Source organism: Microcebus murinus, chromosome 4 (genome assembly GCF_040939455.1).
Source record: "Microcebus murinus isolate Inina chromosome 4, M.murinus_Inina_mat1.0, whole genome shotgun sequence".
Taxonomy (NCBI): Eukaryota; Metazoa; Chordata; class Mammalia; order Primates; family Cheirogaleidae; genus Microcebus; species Microcebus murinus.
This window is the reverse complement of record NC_134107.1, coordinates 15,710,498-15,736,477: the sequence shown is the minus strand read 5'-3', so window position 1 is coordinate 15,736,477 and position 25,980 is coordinate 15,710,498. Positions and strand designations below refer to the sequence as shown.

The window sequence follows — 25,980 nt, the reverse complement described above, 5'->3', positions numbered from 1 at the left end:
TCTATCATTTAGTCTCCTTTTCATCTAAGGGGCTTTTGCATATTAAGCTTGAAATAATAGAGTTGACACTTTAGTTACTTTCTTTTTTAACATATTACAAAATATTTCTGGATTTTTTTTTCTGGCTAATTTCTAGTTTGCACTATACCTACTATACTTTGTATTTCTGAGCAAAGGGGAATTTACTAAAGAAGAAACCTCTACTGTAATATTCAAGTACTACAGCTACGTCTCGTGTAAAGACTAGAACCTGGAAATGGAAAGCCACCAGGAGCTCAGGGAGTTACTGTCAGCTCTGTCTCTTGGGAGCTACTTGGTTTCTCTATCTGCTCTGTGCTTCTTTCTCTTTCTGTAGATTTATTCTTCAGTACATACGTGGCCAAATGTGGCTGCTCTGGTTCAAGAAAGCAGTGAGAATCTCTACTACACTTTTTCAATAATCACATTTTCTCTAAGGTATAGGCTCTCTAACATTGCATATTAGATTCCCAATCTCACGCCTGCACCTTTTGATCTTGATACAAAATTAACTTGTAATCCAATACGATCTTTTAAAATAAAGCTTCATTTTAGCTAAAATTCAGCCATTACATAAATGATACCTAGCCCATCAATTAGAAGAAGAAAGAGAAGAGAAAGGAAAGGAGAAAGGGAAGGGGTTAACCAAGAAATCTAACCTTGCAATAGTAAGAGTTTCAATTTACAGATTCTGATTGCTAGCATAATGGGGTGAAAAACACCAGTTAAGAGATAGAAATAGGAAAAAAAAAAAGCCTGCTAAAATTCATGTTCTAAAATAGTGCCTAAAGATACATTAAATATAACTAAGCAGATAAAAAATTTATGATTGGATGGATCCCTAACGAGTTTCTGGCCTTCTCACTCATTTGATAGCTAAGAAGTTAAATAAGTAACCCAAAGCCAGCTAGTGAGGTTCAGTGCCTAGATAAGACCTCTGGTATCCTGATTCCTGAACCGATTACCTGCTCCATGATGCCAGAAAACCTTTTATTCCTGAAGCACTAATTCTTGCAAAGATGGTGGCCTTACCGAGGGGCATAATGGAGAGGTATTTGCCTCGAAACTTGCTGGTGATTTTGATTTCCTGACGCAATGTCCAGCCATTTTTGGACTCGGCATGGTGCGCAGCAGCAGGGGGATGATGACTCACCTTGAAGAAATCAGGCTCAAATTAAGAAAGCAGATAGGAGAAGGAAAAGATGCTGCCTATTAATTTGTGAGAAACACCCAAAACTCACACTTGACATTTTTATACCCACAACAGTAGGTGAATCCCCGGGCCTCCAGTGTTAAAGTTTTTTTTGTTTTGTTTTTAGAGACAGAGTCTCACTATGTTGCCCGGGCAGATCTTGATCCTGTCTCAAGTGATCATCCCACCTTGGCCTCTTGAGGAGCTGGGACTAGAGGTGTACACCAATACACCTAGCTCCCCCACCCCCCCCACCATTGAAGTTCTGAAGGAAAAGAAGGAAGGTTGGGATGATAGGGACTAGAATTTCTTCAAGCATAACACTCATGGGGATCTACCAAAAAAAATCATCCCTTTCTTCAGAAAGGAAATGTTATGGTCCTGAGGCTCCTTTACCTGTTCACAGAGGGATCGATACCCATTCTCCTCTAATCGGTCCAGCTCAAAGGTCTCCCCAAGGAGTGGGTTGAATGGCTTACTGGTCCGGAAGACAGTAGTGGAATAGGAGGACACGGTGAAAGCTGCAACATAACATAGCTGTTCTAGAGAGTTCTCACATTTTGCAGCTCGGTCTAATAGCTCATGGTATTCCAGATCTTCAGTAAGGCGCTGAAGCATGGACAATGGCTCATTAAAATTCACCTGGAAGGAAAAGAATAGATATAAAAACTTTGCCCACATGTGTATAAGAGAGTTTAAATTTTGTTGTTTGGTTTTTTTTTTTGAGACAGAGTCTTACTCTGTTGCCCGGGCTAGAGTGAGTGCCGTGGCGTCAGCCTAGCTCACAGCAACCTCAAACTCCTGGGCTCAAGCAATCCTGCTGCCTCAGCCTCCCAAGTAGCTGGGACTACAGGCATGTGCCACCATGCCCGGCTAGTTTTTTCCATATATATTAGTTGTCCAATTAATTTCTTTCTATTTATAGTAGAGACGAGATCTCCCTCTTGCTCAGGCTGGTTTCGAACTCCTGACCTCGAGCCATCCGCCCACCACGGCCTCCCAGAGTGTTAGGATTACAGGCGTGAGCCACCGTGCCTAGCCCTAAATTTTTTTTTTTTTTTTTTTTTTTTTTTTAGACAGAGTCTCACTTTGTCGCCCAGGCTAGAGTGAGTGCCATGGCGTCAACCTAGCTCACAGCAACCTCAAACTCCTGGGCTCAAGCGATCCTCCTGCCTCAGCCTCCCGAGTAGCTGGGACTACAGGCATGCGCCACCATGCCAGGCTAATTTTTTGTATATATATTTTTAGTTGGTCAATTAATTTCTTTCTATTTTTAGTAGAGACAGGGTCTCGCTCAGGCTGGTTTTGAACTCCTGACCTCGAGCAATCCGCCCGCCTCGGCCTCCCAGAGTGCTAGGATTACAGGCATGAGCCACCACGCCCGGCCTAAATTTTGTTTTTGAGGTTAGAGAAACAGATACTGAAATGTCAAGGTGATAAAAGCAAATCACTGGGAAAAGAAGAGGCCTTTGCTCAGTAGAACAACTCTAAGATTTAACCTGCAAGCAACCCATTCTCCTGGGTCAACTGTTCATGTCAATGAGTGGCAGAAATCAATGTTTTCATTTATTTCACTAATTGAAAGCTCTTCGAGATAGAAACCAAGCCTCTTCTGTTCAGCACTACATACCAAAGAGCCATCAATGCCCAGCCCAAAGGAGACCATCATCAAATATGTGTTGAATAAATATATTAAAAAAAAAAATGTAAGGCCGGGCGCGGTGGCTCACGCTTGTAATCCTAGCACTCTGGGAGGCCGAGGCGGGCGGATTGCTCAAGGTCAGGAGTTCAAAACCAGCCTGAGCGAGACCCCGTCTCTACTATAAAAATAGAAAGAAATCAATTGGCCAACTAATATATATATAAAAAATTAGCCGGGCATGGTGGCTCATGCCTGTAGTCCCAGCAACTCGGGAGGCTGAGGCAGTAGGATTGCTTGAGCCCAGGAGTTTGAGGTTGCTGTGAGCTAGGCTGACGCCACGGCACTCACTCTAGCCTAGGCAAGAAAGCGAGACTCTGTCTCAAAAAAAAAAAAAAAAAAAAAAATGTAATGTATTTTAGTACAAGTATACCCAGAAAGGAAGTTAGGTATTTAAAATTCTTGGGGGAGGAAAGAAAGGATAATAAATTTTAAGTACAGGTGTGTCCTGACTAGTGAAAAGATTACTTTACAATATCATCTACCACCCTGGACTAGACAATGGCCCAGTCTCACTGAGTTCAGTTCTGCATCAGGCCAGGATTCTGATTTCTTACCTGAGGTTGGAGAGCTGTACTTCTGACCTGGAAAGCACTTGTGATGGGTGCTGAGAAGAGGCTGTGCATACTCTTACCTTTTTTTAAGTTTTAGAGCCAACTTAGGGTATTCAACCATCGGATGAAGCAAGTATCTATGAGTATGCATGGCAGGGGATGGGAGGTGGTGATTATACATGGGAGAAGATGTTCATTCATTCATTTATTTACTTATTCATTCCACAAATGTTTATTGAGTGTGTGTACCAGACCCTGTGCTACTCATTAGGTGTAGAGAAGTGAACAAAAGAAACATTGTTCACACTCCCCACCTCCTCTACCTCCAAAAAAGTTAGTTTTTAAATTAACTGTTTGGAATTATAAATCATTTTACTACTTAAAAAATTTGCTGGACAGTCACTGTAGTACATTTAGCTCCATAGAGACAGCACTGGGGCAAGTGAGAGCTGGATGGGCACTGGGCAACTCTCTGCCTTGCTAAGGAAAAATAACTAAACATGGGCCGAGGAGATCCTAAGCAGCAGAGAGGCAAAATGTCATCATAAGCATTCTCTGTGCAAACTTGTTGGGAGAAGCACCAGATGAAGCATCCAGATGCTTGAGTTAACTTCTCAGAGTTTTCTAAGAAGTGCTCAGAGAGGTAGAAGACCATGTCTGCTAAAGAGAAAGGAAAGTTGAAGATATGGCAAAGGCAGACAAGGCCTGTTATGAAAAAGAAATGAAAACCTACATCCCTCCTAAAGGGAAAACAAAAAAGTTCAAGGGTCCCAATGTACCCAAGAGGCTCCTTCAGGCTTTTTCTTGTTCTGTTCCAAGTATCACCCCAAATCAAAGGAAAACATCCCAGCCTATCCATTGCTGATGTTGCAAAGAAACTGGGAGAGATGTGGAATAATACTGTTGCAGATGACAAACAGCCTATGGAAAGAAAGCTGCAAAGCTGAAGGAAAAATAGGAAAAGGATATTGCTGCACACCGAGCTAAAGGAAGGCCTGATGCAGAAAAAAGGGAGTTGTCAAGGCTGAAAAAAGCAAGCAAGAGGAGGAAGATGAAGAGGAATAATAATAAGATGATGATGATGAATAAGTTGGTTCTAGCAAGTTTTTTTTCCTAGTTTATAAAAGCATTTAACCTCCCTGTATACAACTTACTCCTCTTAAAGAAAAAAAATTGAAATATAAGGCTGTGTAAGATTTGTTTTTAAACTATACAGTGTATTGTTTTGTATAGTTAACACACTACCTAATGTGTCTTTAGCTAACCATGCCCTGGTGGTATTTTCAATAGCCACTAACCTTGCCTGGTACAATATGGGGGTTGTAAATTGGCATGGAAATTTAAAGTAGGTTCTTGTTGGTGCACAGCACAAATTAGTTACATATGGGGATGGTAGTTTTTTCATCTTCAGTCGTCTCTGATGGTAGCTTATACGAAACAATTATTCTGTTAACTGAATACCACTCTGTAATTGCAAAAAAAAGTTACAGCCGTTTTGTTGACATTCTAGATGCTTCTAATGCAGCTTTTTTAATTTAAAAAAATTTGCTATAAAAATAAGTTAAGTTCTCAAGCTAGCCCATAAGGCTTATTTAATCAACAATACAGCTGAACAAGCCTAAATATTACTAGCTTAGGTCCAGAGAACAGAATAAGGAAGAAAATTTTCCTTTCTATTGAATGGTTCCAGCCTTAAGCAACATTTCAGTCAAAAACAAACAATAAAACCACCAATTTTCTTATGTCCCACCTCCCTTTCTGTATTTTTGTTTATCTTCCTACCCATCAATCTCTGAGCTACATCCTACCTTAATATTTACTATCCTCGCTCACTTGTGAAATTAATACCTTATAATTTTCACTATAGAAAACTTTGAAAACAAAGTACAAAGGAAAAAATTTACTTGAAATGCTAACATTCAAAGATAACCACTATTAATATTTTCACATCTTTGTTTCTATGCATTCATACATTTTTAAAAATAATAAACTAAAGCCTACTTTTTCTCAGAGAAATACCAAAAATGTTTCTCTGTGGACATTTTCCAATAAACACAGAGCCAAAGGACCAACATTAGAATACTCTGGGAAATAAATCTACCAAAACAGTGGCCATACTCCAAAACAATTTTTCCTATGCTGAAAGACACTGAGAGGCAGTATAAGACAAACACACACTGAAGGGTGACAGACTGATAAAGCCCTAACCCTCGAGTCTTTTTTTTTTTTTTTTTTTTGAGACAGAGTCTCGCTCTGTTGCCCTGGCTAGAGTGCCATGCGTCAGCCTAGCTCACAGCAACCTCAAACTCCTGGGCTCAAGCAATCCTCCTGCCTTAGCCTCCCAAGTAGCTGGGACTACAGGCATGCGCCACCATGCCTGGCTAATTTTTTTTTTCTATTTTTAGTCATTTGATAATTTCTTTCTATTTTTAGTAGAGATGGGGTCTCACTCTTGCTCAGGCTGGTCTCGAACTCCTGAGCTCAAGCAATCCTCCCGCCTCGGCTTCTCAGAGTGCTAGGATTATAGGCATGAGCCACCTCGCCCGGCCATGAGTCTTTTTTAAAGAGAATGCTTATTAACTACACCTCAAAAAATCTCTAAGTGGCAGAATTTCAGGCAGCATGAAGTAACATTTTCATACATTTTGAGGAAAATTGAGTAGCCACTCCTCTGGTGGCTACTAAACTTATCAGCAGTGCCAGGGACTAGAATGAGCATATCCTTAAGCTATCACTGCTCGTCACACATGCCAGTCCTGCCCACCAACAACTTTTCCAGGAACCAGTTTCTCTAAAAGTACCAAGCTTTTTATAACGGCCATTTTATCAGTAGTCAAATAGGAAAGCAGATGAATCTGAGTATTTAAAGTAGAAAGAAACAAGAAGTTACTTATACAACTGATGAAGAGTTGGACAGCCAAAAAAAGACAACCCAGAGATCAGCAACAGCAGGAAGCCATGACTATTGGTAGGCTGAACAAAGAGAAGCAGTGGCATTACTGTAGCCCAGAGGCCAGGGGGAACCAGTACAGATCCAGCAAAATCTAAAACCTTGAGTTGGGGGAGGCCTGTCTGCTCAAACTAGAGCCACACAGCTGCTGCCAGAGCACTGCACAAGAGGGCATAGAGGAGGAAGAGAAATAATACCCTTCTTTCCTACTCCAGTCTCCTACTGGTGTCTTGCATTGGTGGAGCCCAGCCAGACTCCAGCAGATACAGAGGCCTGAAAACTACAGCCTAGAGGGATCAATTTTCCTATGACACAACACAGAGCAGGGGAAGGGTGAGGACTTGGTCTGCAGGAAAATAGGTACAAGACTACACATTCCTAAAAGCAGTGTCAACCAGGAACTAATGGTAAAGGGGGATGGAGAGGTCACCTAGACCCAGAGGCTATTTCAAAGCAGGAACCACATCTCTGAGACTGTGATGACCTGCCTTCCCAGCCCACCTTTCCACTATTTCCTTCAAGGCATCTTATGCTCCAGGCAAGTGGGGTTCTTTTCAGGCCTCCAATAAAGCAATTATTTTAGGTTTCTCCAGTGTGCTTACTCATGGCCTTTCTTATCTAGAGGTCAACATTTTTCTAACAAAAATCCTACATACTTATGTATGAACTTACTTGTTTTCTAAGACCCTTTTAATGAATTATTTCAACATTTGCTGAATGACCTATACATGCCAGGGACTAGGCTAAGCATTAGGAATATAAAGACCATTAAGACATAGTCCCTGACCACAAGGAATGCAGTCTATGAAGAGGCAGAAACCACACACTATTCCATAAGCCCCAAGAGGATAGGGAGAATGCTTTCTGTATTTCTGTAAGCTAAGTAGCTAGCTGTGGACAGAACCTGCAGCCATCCTCCTCATCCCCCTACTATCCATTCTTCCTTTCTTCTACAACTAGAACCCCCAAATTTTTTACTAGGCCATGCCACCCAGAACAGAAGTCTCCATTTCCAGCCTTTTCTCCAGCTAACTGTGACCATATAGCTAAGTTTTAGCCAAAGAGATTTAAGTGAAAATGGTTTATGCAATTTCCAGGAAGTATCCTTAAAAGGCAGAGCCTGCTCATCTTCTTTTTCCATCTTCTGGCTGACTAGAATGAGACCCTGATGGCTCAAGATGCAGTAGCCACTTCAGACCTAGGAACTTAGGCCACAGGCAGCAGAGCAACAGGACAGAAGGAAGCCTGGTCCTCACACCAGGGAGTAGGGTACCAGCCCAGGACCACTTACATAGAGTTAGTTTACATAGAGGACTTTAACATAGAGTGAGTTAAGTCAATATTTGTTTAAGGCAGGGGTTTCCAGCTTCTTCTGTAAAGGGCTAGATAATAAATATTTAGGCTTTGAGGGCCATATGGTTTCTGTCACAACTACTCACCACTGCTGTCATAGGATGAGGGCAGCCATAGACTATACATAAATAAATATCACTGTACTCCAATAAAATTTTATGGACAATAGCACCTTAATTTCATCTAATTTTCACATGTCACAAACTATTATGTTCTTCTTTTTTCCCAACCATGTAAAAATAAAAACCATTCTTATCTTGTGGTCTACATAGTTAGCAGTAGATTTAGCCTGAGGGCCTTTGTTTGCTGATCCCTGGTTTAAACTAATATATTTTGGTTTTGTTTCTTTAAACTGGAACTATACCTAACTGATACACTGCCACGATACCAGGCAAATAGGCCTCAGAAAATGCTTGTGAAATGAACAAGCAAGTGATATACACTGCCCAGTGTATATCACAGGATGTGTATGGGCTCAGCCTTGTCGATTGGGAGGAAGTACCAAACCCACTGAGAAATCTGGACTATGTTCAAAGAAAATAAGACTCAGTAAAGGGTTTTGTTGGTGTTTTCTTTTGAGACAGGGTCTTGTCCTGTTGCCCAGGTTGGAGGGCATTGGTCTGAGGTCACAGCTCACTATAACCTTGAACTCCTGGGCTCAAGCAATCCTCACACCTCAGACTCCTGAATAGCTAGGACTACAGGCATGACACCATGCCAGCTACTTTTACATTTTTCATAGAGATGGGGTCTCAGTATGTTGCCCAGGCTAGTCTTGAACTCTTCTAGGCTCAAGTGATCCTCCAGTCTTGACCTCTCAAAATTCTGGGATTACAGGCATGAGCCACTGTCCCTGGCCCAGTAAAGGAATTTAAGCTGAAGAGTGACATGACTACATGTGCAATTTTTAAAAGATCACTTGGGCAACAGTGTGGCCAAATTGGAGGAAGGCATGACTGGAGGCAGGGAGGTCAGCCCCAGTGCCATCTTTGCTATGGAGATGGTGCTCCTCTTTCTGGTTGGAATGAATTATTTTTGCTTCTGTGCTCCCTAAACCTTTATATGTGTAGTCTTTCCATTAGACTACCACCGAAAATAATATTTTCTACCTGTTTTCATATCTGTCTCTTTTAAACTACATGCTTCTTGAAAACAGAAACTATGTTATATTTATTTTGCATGCTCCAGAGTACCCAGCATAGGGATTTGCTCAAAAATAACTGTTATTGGCCGGGCGCTGTGGCTCACGCCTGTAATCCTAGCTCTTGGGAGGCCGAGGCGGGCGGATTGCTCAAGGTCAGGAGTTCAAAACCAGCCTGAGCAAGAGCGAGACCCCGTCTCTACTATAAATAGAAAGAAATTAATTGGCCAACTGATATATATATAAAAAATTAGCCGGGCATGGTGGCGCATGCCTGTAGTCCCAGCTACTCGGGAGGCTGAGGCAGAAGGATCACTCAAGCCCAGGAGTCTGAGGTTGCTGTGAGCTAGGCTGACGCCACGGCACTCACTCTAGCCTGGACAACAAAGCGAGACTCTGTCTCAAAAAAAAAAAAAAAAAAAACTGTTATTGAACATATGCATCTGATTCTAGGTGATCTGGGATCTACAGCAAGATTAAAGTAGCTAATTTTAAGGGATAGTTTATGACCATAAGGGTAACAAAGACCATGCTACAAACTGCCACATAAGTGGATGGGGCTGTCATATCAGCACTCTTCCCACTGAGGCTGAGAGGACCTCCTGGCAGCAACCTGGGTGTGTAAGAATCTCACCGGCATGGGGATCTTAGAGAGTTCTTTTCCAATGCAGTTCTTCATGATACTCCATAAATTGAGGCTATAGTTTGGCTTATATGGTATTCTGGTTCTCTTTTCCTTCTTGGTCTCCTCTAGCTGATGCTTGTACTGAAAGCAAAAACAAAGCCATTCAATCACCCACAAAGAACAGAAAACCTAGTATTTACAACCTTCCCTTCCCCCATGCTAAAAAAAAAAAAAAAAATCAGTATTTCCTGTTTCTCTTAGCACTTCACAAACAAATCCTTGGGAATCATACACCAAGTCCTTCAGCTTTGATAACTCCCATATAAGTATTACCTGTTCATCAAGGCTAATGTCACTGCTGGCTCCACTGATATTGCTGCCAGTACGTCTGCATGGATAGAAAACATAGAATTAGAACAAAGGCCAGAACTAGAGTTTGGTCCTCAACATTTTTGTTGTTGTTAAGGTATCTTTCTGATGATATTCCCCACATTTCTTTCCAAAGCAGAATGCCAAGTACAATGTATAAACTTACGAAGACATGTAAGACAGAATAGGTATGAACTTAAATATCTCTGGAGAACTTGTTCATGTAAAAAAGCTGACAATTTTCCACTTACTTACAGAAAAAGACCCAGATCTTAGTAAACATCAACTATGATATGCCCGCCGAAATGTTTCTAACCTTTTAATGGCCAGATATGTTTATTTTCTCCAACAGTTCAAGATAACTTACTTGTGGCCCAAATTTTCAGGCATGGTGATGATTTCAGGTGCATCAAAAAATTCATTCTCATCGTCCTCATCACTCATGTCACCTTTGCCAGAGCAGCACTGATCTGCAGGGAGAAAAGCCTTGTTCATTTACTTTGGTTATTATATTTACCAAATGCCTGATATGACAGGTTCTTTTAAATATTAACCACAAATATAGCAACAAATGGTAGAAAGCAGTGGAAAAGCCAAAAGAAATCCCAATTCCATTTCACATGAGCTATTGATTGTGTAAACTTTGGAGTTCTTCTATTAATCACAGAAAAACCACCTGGCTCACATCAGAAAGGCTGCCTAACAGGTAGGCATCTCACCTTTGCCAGAACCTGCACTGCCAGGAGTGTTTGCTGGCAGCACGGTGGCTCCCCGGAAGGCCCTCTCCAGGTGATTATGCTGCTTTGCCAGCTGCTCAAGGGTCTCTTCCAGTCTGATACGCTGGTCTCTTTCATACTGTAGTGACTTTTGCCACTTTTTACTATGAGTCTGGGCTAACATGAGGAAATCTCTGCAGGCCTGTAGAGAAAGCATTGATTATGTCACTTTAACTAGACAGAGGTTCCCCTCAGGCCTCTGCAAGCCCATTAAGTAACCTTATTCTAGGAACTTTACCATGAAAGACCTTCCCTGTTATGACAAGGTATCAGAGACAGCTAGCTCCATGCTGCAATCAAGGTCAAATCCAGAAAACCATGATTATTATAGTTCTTTTATACATTCCTGGTCACGAGGACAAACAAATGCCAAGTGAGCAGTAAACCTAGACATACTATTTGTGGCAATATCACAAAGGGCAGGTATGTGAACTGCACCAAAAAAAGAGAGATCTACTGACCGAGAGAAAGACAAGAAAAAAACACAGAGTAACTGCTTTCAACAAATTCCATAGAGTAACTGCTTTCAACAAATTCTTTAAAAAAAACCCTATTTAATAAGATTTATTTTGTTTTATTTTTGAAACAGAGTCTCTTTCTGTTGCCCAGGCTAGAGTGCAGTGGCATCATCAGAGCTCACCGCAACCTCAAACTGCTAGGTTTAAGTGATCCTCCTGCCTCAGCCTCCCGAACAGCTGACCAACAAATTCTTTACTTAACTCAAGTAACCTAAAGCTAAGGAATTCTGACACTGAGAACAGAGAACCTGCACTCAATTAGACCAAATATGGGAAAAACTATTTGATTTTATTTTGGTCACTAAGAGAAACAACTGATCTTAAAAATTAGAAGCCTACATAAAGAATCAAAGAAAGGATCTAGAGAAAAAACACACACATCAAATATGATCATATCAGTTCTACCACTGGCTCCCCACTAACATCAGGATAAAATCTTAAGTACTAAAGACTGAACATAAAGGGCCCTTCACACCATGGCTACCACCTGTCTTATATCCTCCTTTCCAGACAGATGTATTTACCCCTGCACCCTACAATGGAACCATACTGGACTGCTACCATTTCTTGGACACACAAATTTCTTTCAGGCCTGCCTACCTCAGTAAATGCTATTCACTCTGCCTAGAATGCCCTTCTCCATCCCCTGTCTCTAAGAAAAGGGAAATCTTCATTCTTTAAAACTTCCTGGCAAATGTTACTTCTTGACACCTTCCCCCCTAGTCTCATAAGCAGTCAGTTTCTTCTCTACATTTCCATAGCACTTTGCACAGATTTCTATTTTACACATGCACAGCAGTATCGTGACTGATGTTCTCTCTCTCCAGATGGATCATGTGTAATTTAAAGACACATTTTATTGCTTATTCATATACAGACTACAGCTCCTAATTTAGTTGCTTTGTACATAGTAGGAGCCTGATAAAGTTTGTTTAATAAATAAATGAAGGAAGCAAGAAATGTAAGCTTCAAAGTTGATTCCCCGGGGATGGACATGCTTGAAGCTCTGATTCGAGGGGAAAGGGGGGGCAAGGGCAATATACATAACCTTAACATTTGTACCCCCATAATATGCTGAAATAAAAAAAAGAGAAAAAAAAGTTGATCCCCTATTACAGAGAAATGAAAAGGTAAACAGAATATCTATTCCCATGGCTTCAACCATTGCTTACAGGCTAATGGCTACTAAATCAGTAATTTTAGCCCAGCACTCACTGAGTTTCAGACCAGAATATCCAACTGCCTATTCAATGGCTCAAAGTAACCTCAAAATCAATGGGTCCCAAAGTGAATTCACCACTTTTCATGCTGACTCTGCTTCTCCCTTTGATGTTCTCCATGCCAAGAGTAGTTCCAGGGCCCTCCCAGTTGTCCAAGCCAGAAAACTAAGGGCACCCTTCTCTTACTTTTGCTTCCCTCCTCATATACAACTATCAAATCCTATTGATTCTTTTTCAATATTTTTGGAATCTGTATACATCTTTCCATCCTCCATACTCAGAGGTAGTACAGAATACACACTCTGGAGTTGGGACTGTTGGGGCTCAAATCACAGCTCCACCCCACTATCTAGCTATGGAATTCTGGGCAAGTTATTTAACCTTTCTGTGCCTCATCTTCCTTTATCAGTAAACAAAAAATAACAATAATAACAACCTAAAAGAGTTGTTGCTTTACATGGTAATAAGCACTTAGAACCATATTGGGCTCACACTAACCAGCCTCACATCTAGCTACTTCCTTGCTTTACTAATAGTCAAGGGAAAGGGAATGATCTGCATATGCCACACCACTACCTGGATAAATGTTTCTTCCTCACTCTCTTTTAATACTGGTCATAATTAAAATTTGGCTATGTCAGGCACTTTGCTGAGTACTTCACATAAATTACCTAGCAAAATCCTTCCAACAATGCTGTGAAGGGTCCACTAGCATCATCACCATTTAGCGAAAAGGAATTGTGATCACAGAGGATGTATGTTGTCCCAGCTTACAATTAGGTCACCGAGGCAGCTGGACTCCAGGCCCCAAGCTCGAGCTTGCCTTACTTCATAGGAAGAGTCTCACTGCTCCTTCTGAATTTATTTGAAGTGTCACCTTCTCTAATCCCCCTAGTCTGAGCCAAACACTTCCACTGTGCTATACCACAGCAGCCCATGCTCTTTTCCATCAAGTCACTTAGAACACCCCATAAGAATCCATTTGCTTCTCTGTCCCTCACTAGATAGTAATCTCTCTGAGGGCATGGACCATATCCACCCTCAGGGATATCTCCTAACAACGCAGTGCCTAGAACACAGCAGGTGCTCAATAGATAGCAAATGAATATACTAACAGTGTCAAATTTAATTCCCTGATTAGATTCACTTTGACAGTAATAAAAGCTATATCCTAAGCAATCAAGAAATTGAGTGAAATGTATTCTTCCTTTGATATAATTTTGCTGGTTTAGAGCTTTGATGCTCTAGCATGTTAATTTTTACAATGCATATTATACTTAAGTCCTTGCTAGCATCACCTAAAAGGTACAATGGAAATAACACAGGGATAAAAAGTGTATTTCAAGCAATAATTAGCTATGAAAGGGGTACAGGGAGTGCACCAAGGGAGAACAGAATGAGAAAACAGAGCTTAATCTCTGACTTTCAAGGGATCATTCCCTTTAACACAGACTCTGGACACTTAGAACTTGGGGAAGAAGAATTTCCCCAAGAAACAAAGATAAGCATATTTTCAAGAAAAGTCCAAATTAAAGTTTCAGCTTTATGAAGGGGTCTTTTATTTAGTAAAAGTTTCACATCAGAATAGAAAAAAATTGTCATGGAGTGAGGTGTTGACCTGACGTGGTTAAAAAAGCAACATTTCGGCCGGGCGCTGTGGCTCACGCCTGTAATCCTAGCTCTTGGGAGGCCGAGGCGGGCGGATTGCTCAAGGTCAGGAGTTCAAAACCAGCCTGAGCAAGAGCGAGACCGTCTCTACTATAAATAGAAAGAAATTAATTGGCCAACTGATATATATATAAAAAATTAGCCGGGCATGGTGGCGCATGCCTGTAGTCCCAGCTACTCGGGAGGCTGAGGCAGAAGGATCACGCAAGCCCAGGAGTTTGAGGTTGCTGTGAGCTAGGCTGACGCCACGGCACTCACTCTAACCTGGACAACAAAGTGAGACTCTGTCGCAAAAAAAAAAAAAAAAAAAAAAAAAAAAGCAACATTTCAGGGGGGGAAAGAAGAAAAAAAGGAGAGAGAGAAAAAAAAAAGCAACATTCACTTTCAGGAGACTATTGATCTTGAACTGTTCTATTTAAAAAGTATTTACTATTAATTGACCATATGATTTAGAGGTTTTCCTGATCACAAAAAGACTGGAAAACCAGGCACACAGTCACTAAGAAATGAGATAGTTTGGAAAGAGTGCCTGATTATATATCAGAAATGCAAGCATCAGTACTGATTTGCTGGATGGTCCTAGCAGATAGTTAATCTTTTTGTGGTCCCTAAGTGGAGAGTATAATTTGTCTTCTTTTTTACCTTGTGTGAAACAGAGCACTGAACAAAGTGTTCAATGCTTCAGAAAATATTAAATTAAAGGTTACCACAACTCTCTATTACTCAACAAAGTGGTTAAATGAGAAACACTAAATTTCCCCATGGTTACAGGAAAAAGTGTTGATCTTTAAGGGCCATGTGAATTAAACTAGTTCTAAGCAGATGTCATATCTTACTATTGCTCCCTAAACAAGAGAAAATCTGGCACCAGTGAGGTGATTTAATCCCATTTAATTAGACAGGAAAAAAAAACCACCCTGCATAAACCTTTTCTCACAGAGTACTCTTCTCACTTATGAAAAGTCTTCAAGTGTTTTTATGAGGAAGGTAACTAAAACGACCTGCCAGGTGAGAATCAGTTACCCATAGAGGAAAAACAGCATTGTTTAAACCATGGATTCATTTCATACCCATTAATACATCAGTAATACCAGCGGTGCTTGTATATACTCAGAGCCTTGCATCCAAGCAGCTAAAATATTCCACAATCCAACAATAGCCACCCGAGGTGGGAGTAATAAGAAGGCAGAAGCATTGGCTCCGCTTTTTAAAAGAAACTCAAAGTTTAGCATGCTATCATATCAACAGTATTATCCCTGAAATTAAGGACAAAAGATGGGACTAATGAATGTTACAAGGTTCTCACTAGTACTTGATCCAGCCTCCACTTACCCCCCTGTATGCCAGAATGCATTAGCAAAGTGAGCACGTGACTGTGTTAACTTAAAGCTCAAAGACCATGACAGTAGAAAGGACACAGAGATCTTTTAGTTCCAACAGATTAAGTTAGATATAAGTAAATAAAAACCACAGCCCAGACAGATTAAGGGACTCAACTAATATCATTGCGAGAGGTCCTGCTGGTTGTAGAAGCAGGGCTGGAACTCTGGACTCCTAAGCAATGTCCTCCTGGCCACTTGAGCAGAGCATGAAAGTCATTCCATCTGTGCAGCCTGTTCTAGTTCATGCAATAAACAATGTAACTTCAAGTCCTTGAGCAGTGAAGCAGGACCTAGTACTCTATGCTTTATCAATTGCGATTTTCAGACATTTGGGAAGAATTATGCTTCAAAGAGGGAAAGAATCAAAACAGAACACAGACACCATCTGCACTCACATTGATCATGGCATTGGATGTTATCCTAAAGAGTGTGGCTCGTTCGTTGACCTGTTTGATCTTTTCATTGCTCTCAGCAGGCAACTTCAGGGACTCCAGCTCACTGAGGGAACGCTGCAGAGCAGTGCCATGCTTAGCTATCAAGTCATTGCATGTGCTCAGGTCCTCTACTTTGCTGGAGAGAGTCCGAAGTGTATTCTGCAGTTCAGTCTTGTCAGTTTGTGAGACAGACTCTTCATCTCCTGATTCATCTGTAGGAATGAAAAGACAAATTCTATGACCCCACTCTGCTCACAACCAAACCAACACTCCTCATGCTGTGCATTCTGACTGACTAAAAGCTTGCCATTACCAGATGATTTCTCTATAGTGTCATCCACAGAGCACCCACACCACAAACACCTGAGGTGCTTCTTAAAAAGGCAAAGTCTCTGGCCCCACTCCCAGAGACTTTAATTAAGCTGGTGTGAGGCAAAGCCCGAAAATATGCCTTTCTAATAAGTTGCCTAGGTAATTCTGATGCACACTGAAGCTTGAAAGCCACTGACTGACCTATAGGACAACACAGAGAAGCTGAATGACTTTAAAATTGGGAACGAATTATTGACCTTTTAACTCTAGCTTGAAGGTTCCAATCTAGTCCAAGCTAATAATTATTGCAAATCCACCACCATCTGTTGGATGATCAGTGGGCCCTATATGAAATGAGTTGAGAATCACAGACTAGCTCTTTGTAGACCAAGTCCACAACACTAAAGGGCCCATTAATTAATCTTTTCTGAAAGGGAGCTCAGGAACTTCATGACGAAGTCACTTGACACTAGAGCCACCATGAAAGCAATACAAGGTATTATGTTAAATAGCTCTCTAATAATAAGTCAAGTAGAGAACTATGTTGTACCTCTCACTGTAAGTTTTATACTTAACACTCTGTAACTGCAAAATGCTTTTCTAGCAGTGTCACTTCCCTTGGGGGAGCTAACATCAGCACTAAAATCAAAACAAAAAAAATAAGAAAAGACTTGCCCTATCTGCTAGACAGGGAGGCAGGGCCAAAGTCAGAATATAACCTGTTACTAAAAAATTTACAAAGTGGTTAATTTTCCTTTCACTGCTTAATTGATATTGAATACAGTATAAATGACAGAGGATAAAATAAATGACAAACAAAAGTCAGCAGGTGACTATCTTGGTCAGCTCTAAGTGAACAAGCTCCATATGATTAAACTATTAATATCTCAGGGGGAAATCCTACCATTTTTTTTTGAAGGAAAATAAAAACATAACTTGCCTGCTCTTTTTAGTGTAACCAATGTACTAAAATGACAATTTTTTTTCATAGAAAATATCACATACACAGTTGCTGGCAGTCTATATAGGATTGTTTCAACTTAACTAACAAATAGTTAAGTAAGAAGACATCAGGAGATAAAAGTACAGCCAGATCCAATTTGTAAATTGTAATAATCCTAAAACTGACCTACGATAAAATAATTATCGTTCAAAATTTTAAGGCAGTCAACTGGCATTAAAGGCAAAAGCACAACTGCTGTGCCTCCAGGACAGAGTTTTTCTCCTTGGCCAGATAATTCTTTGTTGTGCATTTGTCTGGTGCATGGTAGGAGGTTTAGCAGCATCCCTGGCCTCTACTCTCTAGATGCCAGTAGCATCTCCCCCCAAGCCTCTTCAGTTGTGACAATCAGACACTGCCAAATGTCCCCTGGTGGCCTGGTGTTCTTTATTCCCTACCTGATTCTGCAAGCATCATCACAGCCTTGGCCTTAGCCAATTCCAGGGCTGTAACCCAGCGCTGTCGCTCCACTTCCGAGCTAGCCTTCAGATGGTAAGTCTGAGCACCTCCATTGGAAATAATGAAGTTGCAGGAGTCCTCCACAGTGATATTGGCTGTGGCGAGGTTAATGGTACCACGGCAGGTATGTCTCATTTCAGCCTTTGACCTGCAATAGTGAGATAAAGACAAGCTAAGTAGAAAGCTGATGGGTGGCTTATCCTTCATCACATTCCATTTATGTTCCTAACTCCATTTATGTTCCTAACTCTGAGCTCTTTGAAAATATTATAGTCTTGGGAATCAGCAAGTTCTAGTCCCTCAAATGGCTCCCCAAAATTCAAGAAACAATTAGTAGGTATTTTCTTTCAAAGCCTGTATGTGTTGTTTCTGAGTCATATTTTATTCCCTTGCTGTTCCTCTCATTTGCTTTTTAAAAATAGGTTGGACTGAGGTATAACTACATGAAATACTCATTCAGCAATTTTAAGTGTGCAGTTGAAAGAATTTTTTATAAAATTGTGTAACCACCACCACATGTAGAACATTTCCATCACCTCAAGAAGTTCCCTCAAGCCCTTTTGCAGTCAGGAATTACTTTTTATTTAGCAAGTTGTAACTATAGAGCTTTATAACCTCATGCAACAAAATTTCCTACAGCAGTCTTATTCCCTAAGATTAGCTCCATTTTTTAATATACTGAACCATCTCCCTCACTGTAACGGGCCAAACATGAACTGTCACACCATGCTTAGAATCATATTGCAGGAATGTAAAAAGACACATTTAAATGTTTAGAGTATTAAATATTGGCTAGGGCTCAAGTGATATGAAGTAAGAATAACTAGCTTTCTGGGAAATTAAAGAAAGAATGATCATAAAGGAATCACCAGGTGTTTTAATCCTCCTGGAATATATTCTTTCCTAACGTCCACCAGCCTCTCTTGGTGGGAACTCCTAAGCCATCCTATTAATAGCTAGGGAAGATTCAGCAGATCTGCTCTCAGAGGACTGGGTGTAAAAATTTTCCCCATCTCTACTGACTGACAGCTCTATTAATAGACTAACTTTTGAACTTTACAGCATAGTTGGTGACAACAAGCTACAAAACACTTCACATAAAATATCAAGCTTCTCACACAATTGAGTATGCAGTGAAAACTGTGTCATTTCCCTGCTACCCACTGGTTATGCCCAGAAACCTGCATATGGAGACTGTAGTTTTCCCTGTTCAACTTGGAACATAAAGAGGTCAAAGTCCTTTGCCAACTGCCACAGTACAAAGCAAAGCCATTTCCCTTTCAGTGGAGCCAAGCAGCCAAGCACATCTGGCACATCCAGAATTCCTGCATGCCAAAAATGGCACACACCCCATCTCCAGAAACTAAGATTTGGTATGTTTGAGAAAGTCTGTCCGTCTACTGTCCTTAGAAAGACAGGTTTACTGTTGTTCAATTTGTCACATGAGACTGGTTTTTCTTCCCCAAATGTACAAATGAGCAGTATGGGAAGGCCAGGGGGGGTCTCAATAGACTGGGCCACTTTCCATCCTCTGCACCTGCCACACTGTAATGTGAATCCCTGCCTTTTCTATTCTTACCTCCCTCCCCCCAGCTTCAGTTACATTATGAATAATGCAGGCTGAATTACAGACACACAGCTGACAGGCCAGCTCACCCTTGCTTTCTACTCCAAGGGTGCTACTTGGACCTTCTTCCACATTCTTCCTTATTGGCACTTTTCACAAACCACTTCCTGGGAATCTCTTCTGCCTGGGTCATCTTCATAAACTAAAAGTTTCTCAAATCACATAAAGTATGTAGCAGTTAAAAAAAAATACCAAGGAACTCTGGGAGGAAGGCAGGTTTGACCTCGGAACTCTTGGGTTTGGGCAGATATACCTATGATTATAAATGATTAGTGCAGAAGTGGGAATGACATGATTCTCAGGGTGCAAGATAAGTTCTTCAGGCACTATAGTATTAGGTGTTATTTTATGGCTAGAAAGTTCTTCCCTGAAAAGGCCAGCTGAAAATAGCAATTCAATCTCTAGAAGCTAGCCAGAAAACTAACTCTGTGGCCTGTTGCAATGTTTCTGGGTGAGCTAGGATTCTACATGAGGTTTTAAATAATGGGACATCTATGTAACTGGGTATGTAAGAGGCACAGGATAGGTAAAAAGAAGGAAGTGACTTGCCAAAGTCTTTTAGGCCTATTAAGACAGTTCATCAGAGGATGGGTCCAGGAAGTGCACGATCTCAGTTAAAAGGAAAACAGTATTTTGGAAATGGCATACATAAGAGATTGCAGGTTTTAGAGGTATGAATAGCAGGAGGAATGACAACTTGGCTAAAAAAAATTCCAGGAGGGAGATGAGGACCAAAAGGACCCAGCTGGCAAGAATAAACTGCCAGTATAGTTGGTAGGAAGCATTTCAATGCAATTTTAAGGATACTGCATAGAATTGATAACTCTGGATCCTGTTGCTTGGTTGGTTTGTGGGTGGAACCATCTTAGTTAGCAAGGACAGGCCTATGGCATATTTCCCAACATGTGGTTTGGTATGTTTTGAAAGGAGTTTTATCTGTAGTCAGACAGGTACCACTAGCTCTTGTAAGGGAAAGGTTAAAAGTGGTTACAAATACTTGAAGAGACAGCAACATATAAGTTACTAATGTCTAAGATCTGTACTGATCAAAGAATCAACGGCTCAGAAAGTAGATCCTACAAGAATGTGGGTGAGGCGAAAATAACCATGCATGAAGGCCCTTAGATGATTTTTGAAATCGGGGTATCAGTACTAATAGTGACTTATGACTTAAATGAGGCTATAAGTCAACTGAACATTAGAATGATGGTCAATAACAACAGGAAAACATGAACTTGAGTAAGGGAAAAAAACTCTTGGGCAAACAAAAATTTTAGATTTGTGATCTAAACTTTAAACTGATAGTCCTGGATATGTTAGAAAGGGTCATAATTAAAATCAATTCTGAGTACAATAATGCAAATGATATATACAACTATTCACAATTAATGTTGCTTAAGCTGTGAGGATGAGCTAAGGCATTTTCCACAGTTAGAGGAAAGATAAGAATGTACTCCTACCAACAACCTCCAACTCCTACCTTCAGTTTCTCCTCAAAATTCTCTAAGAGCCAATACAATGGAGTTAATGGAAAAGAGACTTGTCCACCTCAACTCTCTTGGTAGCACAATGACTACTAGCAAAGGAAAGGAAATACAGAGTGAGCTGCTTTTCAACATCGGTGTTTTAGGTCTCAAACAAGATGGTCTTTAGAAAAAGATTTCAATTAGGAATGTCATTTTATTAAGAAAAGTCTTCCTTAAAAAAGACTTTATACTTTTTGTATAAAATACACATAGTAGGCATGATCCATAAAACTTGCTATTGATAAATAATTATCTCTGTAATTGACTGACTAACACTAACCTGGGTTTTAGGTTATGTTGGTGTGAACGGAAGTAGTTTCAAATCCTCACTCCTCCAAAACCTGGGGAAAGTTGCCCACATTAAGTTTCAGTTTCCTCATCAATGAAATGGGAATATCTCCTAACTCCCAGGGTGGTTGCTGGGAGTCAACAAAGTATATGTAAAACATCTTAGCCACACTGTCTAGCCCTTAGGAAATGTTGACATCCTGTCCCTAAATCATCTATCTTCATTCCTCTATCTATAGTAACATGAGTAGCCCAAAAGCATGCTATGTTATGGCCAGGGTGTGTCACCATAAATATACATTAAACGGTCCAAAATAAACATTGTTGAACAGAAGTAATCATACCAAAAACATGGATGATTCTTTTAATAACACTTAATTCTAACTAACCAAAAGATTACAGAAATGTTGGATAAAACAATTATTCCCATTGAATGATTCCCATGGAGGAGGTGGGGCAAGCAAAAATAAAAGCAGCACTAGAGTGCACATCTTCATTCTGGGCTGTCCAAAAGGTGAAAGCATATGCAAGTCTTGGAAAGAGAAGGAAAACGGGACAGTATACCAAAGCTACCCAGTGTGTGCTGTCCTTGTGCCTGAATGTGGAGAGTAAGGACGGGTACATCAAGAGCTACGAATAACCTTGAATTTTGGAGAATGGGCACAGACAGCTAAGACTTGAGAATTGCACTGTTTAAGTTCCTTGGGAGCAGTGCTCAGATGTGCTCTCCTACATGTGCCCCTTTAGCACCTACAACAGTGCCTGGCTTGCAGAATAAATAATTGCACCCATGTGCTGGTGGAAATACAATGGAAGAACAGATGCTCTCCGAACAACTGCTGATTGGAAAGGCCAGGGAATGAGGAGAAGATGTGGTATCAAGGGTGGGAAGCCCGGGGGAGGGGAGGTGTAAGTCCTGGGGTTTTCACTTTTGTTACAGTGGGCTCCTGTCGCGGGCTGTCAATCCGCACAGGTGACGAAAATGGGCCTGGGGCGACCTTGGCTGAGGCGCCGGCCGGCTAGGGTGAGGGCGCCAGGACTGTCGGCTGCTCTGGGGGAGGCAAGGTGAGTGACGGCGCCCCGGAAGCAGTTACCTGTAGTAGCTCAGGAGCCCGTTGCTCAGCACGAACCACCGCCGCTGGTAGCCTTTGATATAATTGGTCCATTTGAAGAGCCAGCCCTCTCGAGCCGAGCCCGAGCCCCCAGCGCCTGAGCCGCCTGAGCCCCCCGCCGCCACTCCCCCGGTCCCGGGGCCCGGGCCGCCCGCCGCTGCCGCGGCCACAGTCCCTGACGCAGCCACAGAGCCCGGCCCCGCATCTCCGCGGCCGCCGCCTCCTCCCACCACGGGGGGACCGGCGCCGCCGCCGCCAGGAGCTGCAATGGCTGCCGGGCCCGGCCCCACCACTCCTCTCAGCTCCGTCGCCGCCATGAGCCGCCGCCGCCCGGAGATACAGGACCGGAACCGCCTACGAAAGCCGCCGTCGCCGCCCGGAGCGCCCCACACGGCTAGCGCATCAGCCGCCGCCGCGGAGCGTCCCCGCCCCGCCAGGCCCGCCGCGAGAAGGAGGGCTCGGCCGCCGGGAAGGAGGACGTCGATTGGTGCCGCTGAGTGTCACTTGAGGAAGACCCCACAGACATAGGCATTTCTCTCAGACCTGTCATTCTACACCGCCCAGTGAGAGCCCGGGGTGGGACGCGTCCGCCAGACCCGCCGTTGATTGGTTTGAGTGAAGGCCAATCAGATGCATGTAGAAGCTCATTGGTGCTTTTCTGAAGTTTCTAGCGCTCTGGGAGGACGGAAGAATTCAGGGTGCCCGGCCAATTGGATCGCCGATTGGCTAGGGTTTCCGCCATTCATTTCAGTTTATGCTCCTGTCACTGCCACGTCACCCCCTCCCATCACTCTTCGCATCTCCCTCTTCCGCCCTTACGGATTGGTGGTTGGTATCAGCTACTCAACCTTTTCTACCATTTACTGAACGAGTTGAGGAAAAAGGAGCGGACCCTCGTATTCACTCTTATTTTTTATTGGTTATCGTCTATGTCACTCCTATGTCGGCGGAGAGGCGGAGCGATGATTGGTGATGGTTGGTTCTGAGAATTGACTGTGAATGCTGCGATGCTGACCAATGAAAGAGACCTAATGAGAGAGGGCAGGCTGGGACAACCAATAAAATCCGGGAAGAGCGCTTGGGGACGTGTCTACCCGCTTCCAGCTTTGGGGAAGTGGATGGGAGGCAAAAGCATACCTGTCTCTCCAAGTGTATTTTGATGTGGGCGAGATGTCGGATTCCCTCATTCTGAACTATGACCATGATAGTTTCTTGTTAAGAAGGACCTGGCCGTCAGAGTGACTTGGCAATCAGCCGGCGCCAGAATCCCCCTTTTAGGGCCCCCTTATATACTCGGAGCTGAAGGCCCAGATTCATGGGGAGCCCAGAAATAGCTTCCTCAGCCCCCCTGCTGGATCCCTAATTCCCATACCTGGTTTGTTCATTATGGCAGCGCACCCCTTATCTTTTTATTCTAGGTGGTCATATGTTTCTATTAATTCTGTCCCACAAGTTGCTGACCTGGCTTCAGGAGAAAATAGATTTGCCAGGACCTGACTTCTTGTGATTCTTCCAGAATTGAAGGCCGTTGGGTTTAGCATCATAAGTGCACATGTGTATGCTTAACTTTAGCCAGAAAAATCTTTTTTTTTTTGGGTGGGGGTATTTTTTTATTGATATAGTTGTACATATTTTGGGGGGTACATGTGATATTTTGATACATGTATACAATGTGTAGTGATCAAAGCAGGGTAATTGGTGTATCTATCACCTCAAACATTATATTTTCTTTTTTTTGTATATATATATTTTTTTAGTTGGTCAATTAATTTTTCTATTTTTAGTAGAGACGGGTCTCGCTCAGGCTGGTTTCGAACTCCTGACCTCGAGCAATCCGCCCGCCTCGGCCTCCCAGAGTGTAGACATTATATTTTTTTTGTATTGGGAACATTACAATTCTCTTCTTGTAGAAAATTGTTATTTTTGATCAACTTACTTTGTTCGCACATTTGTGAAAATCACAAATTCAATAACTAATGTAACATTTAGATGTAAACTATTGTTACAAATGTAGCCAAAAGCTCTGTACTTTGGGGAATCCAGCATCTGTTACATTTTGCTAGTTTGAACAGGCAATAGAAATAGCTGTTAGACACTAAAATAAATTGACTTTCCTTGGCATTGTGCTTCCCAGTGTCAAGAAAGTAAAGACAAATATTCTTTTTTAGGAAATGGTTTCAAAAGGAGAGAAATATTTATTTAATTCTGGAGAAAGAATGCGCTTTAAAAATCTTCAGTTAGATGTAGGCTTTTTAGGAGTTTGTTTTTTTTTTTAACTGAACTAAATCCATTTATGCTTGAGTTCTGCCTTTGCAACCTCCTGGCTCTATAACTTCGTGAAAGTCATTAAGCACTCCAAGCCCCAGTTCTCACTTCTGTTAAACAGGAATAACCTTACAGGGATGCTATTGTGATTAAGTGCATTTGAATGTGTTTGATAAACTGGAAACAGCTACAAAAATGTGAGTTGTGTTGCCAATCACAAAGGAGAAACGCATACTTTTATAACAGGGAGATCTGGCTACCCCCACCTTAATCCAGTTATCCAACCTAGCATCACTAACCCTGGGACAAACCAACATTTTTGTGAGGTTCCTGGTGTGCTGCAGCATGAAGTATACAGCATCATTTAGTGATGTTTTCTTGCCAAAAATGTTGAAACTGTATCTAATCAAGTCTTTAGATCTAACTTCCAGTTTACAGGGGCTAGAGGAACCAGCTCAACAATACCCTCAAGGAGAAAATCAGATAAATCAAGAACGTGAAACATTCTATAAGACAACTGCATTATGGAAAATAAACACAAGGAATGAGAAAAATCAATGTCATAAAAAAGGATTGGGGGTAATTGTTCTAAATTTTAAAAACTTAAAAAAACACAACCAAATACTTGATTGGATTCTGGTTCTGAAAAAAAACAAGACTTTTAGACATTTGGGGGACAATTGGAGAAATTTGAAAATGAAATGGTATTAGATGTTGTTAGGCAGTTATTAGATTTGTTCATTATAATAATGGTGTGCTGGATATGAAAGAAAACACCTTTAAAATTTGGAAAAATGTGCTGAAGTATTTAGAAGTGAAGAGTTGTGATGTCTGTAATTCCCTTGGAAATGATTCAGCAAAAAAGAAGGAAAGACAATGAAAGGAAAAAGTCAGGAAAGAAAAAGTAATATATATTTTGAAATGCTCATGTGCGCATGCACACACACACACACACCCCTATCTATCTACCTACCTACCTATCAAGCAAATGTGGCAAAATGTTAATTGTTAAATCCAGGTGGTAAGTATATGGGTCCTCATTGTACTATTATTTCTAGGTAGGTTATTAAGTATGGAATGTCTGATGTCCTTAAGTACTAAGCTTGACAGTTGATATCTCTGGCATGTCGCTTTGACACTTCTTGTTTTATTTTTATTGTGAAGGTACATCCTCATTCTTTCAAACACATGGCTTGGCTTATGATTATCCTTCAAATTTTTTTTTAGAGAAATTTTTGTGAAACCGTGGATAAGTCAAAACTTCGTGTTATTTTCAAATATGAGTTCCATCTTGGAACCAGTGCTACACAGACAGCTTGAAAAATGAATGTAGTGTTAGGGAAGGAGGTAACTAATGAACTCTGAAGTATTGACAGTACGTCAATGATTTGAGAAGTTCCTTTCTGGTGATTTTAATCTTGACTAATAAGCCACGTGGGTGACATGAAACCAAAGTGGATAATGATGAGCTGAAAGCCGCAGTGGAAGCGAA

At 41.5% G+C, this 25,980-nt stretch overlaps 1 protein-coding gene across 1 annotated transcript in view; it reads right to left on the bottom strand.

Annotated features, from left to right (window-relative positions):
• Positions 1–22,990, bottom strand: part of OSBP (oxysterol binding protein) — a 37,001-nt gene extending 14,011 nt beyond the window's left edge. The window contains exons 1-9 of the mRNA XM_012759843.3: positions 22,206–22,990; positions 17,610–17,818; positions 15,861–16,111; positions 10,621–10,819; positions 10,269–10,371; positions 9,866–9,920; positions 9,542–9,673; positions 1,607–1,852; positions 1,051–1,171 (exon numbers count right to left, since the gene is read on the bottom strand). Of these exons, the coding sequence (XP_012615297.1) occupies positions 1,051–1,171; positions 1,607–1,852; positions 9,542–9,673; positions 9,866–9,920; positions 10,269–10,371; positions 10,621–10,819; positions 15,861–16,111; positions 17,610–17,818; positions 22,206–22,540 (1,651 nt within the window). The 5' untranslated portion in view covers positions 22,541–22,990. The remainder of the gene's footprint in view (positions 1–1,050; positions 1,172–1,606; positions 1,853–9,541; positions 9,674–9,865; positions 9,921–10,268; positions 10,372–10,620; positions 10,820–15,860; positions 16,112–17,609; positions 17,819–22,205) is intronic.
• Positions 22,991–25,980: the final 2,990 nt, after the last annotated feature.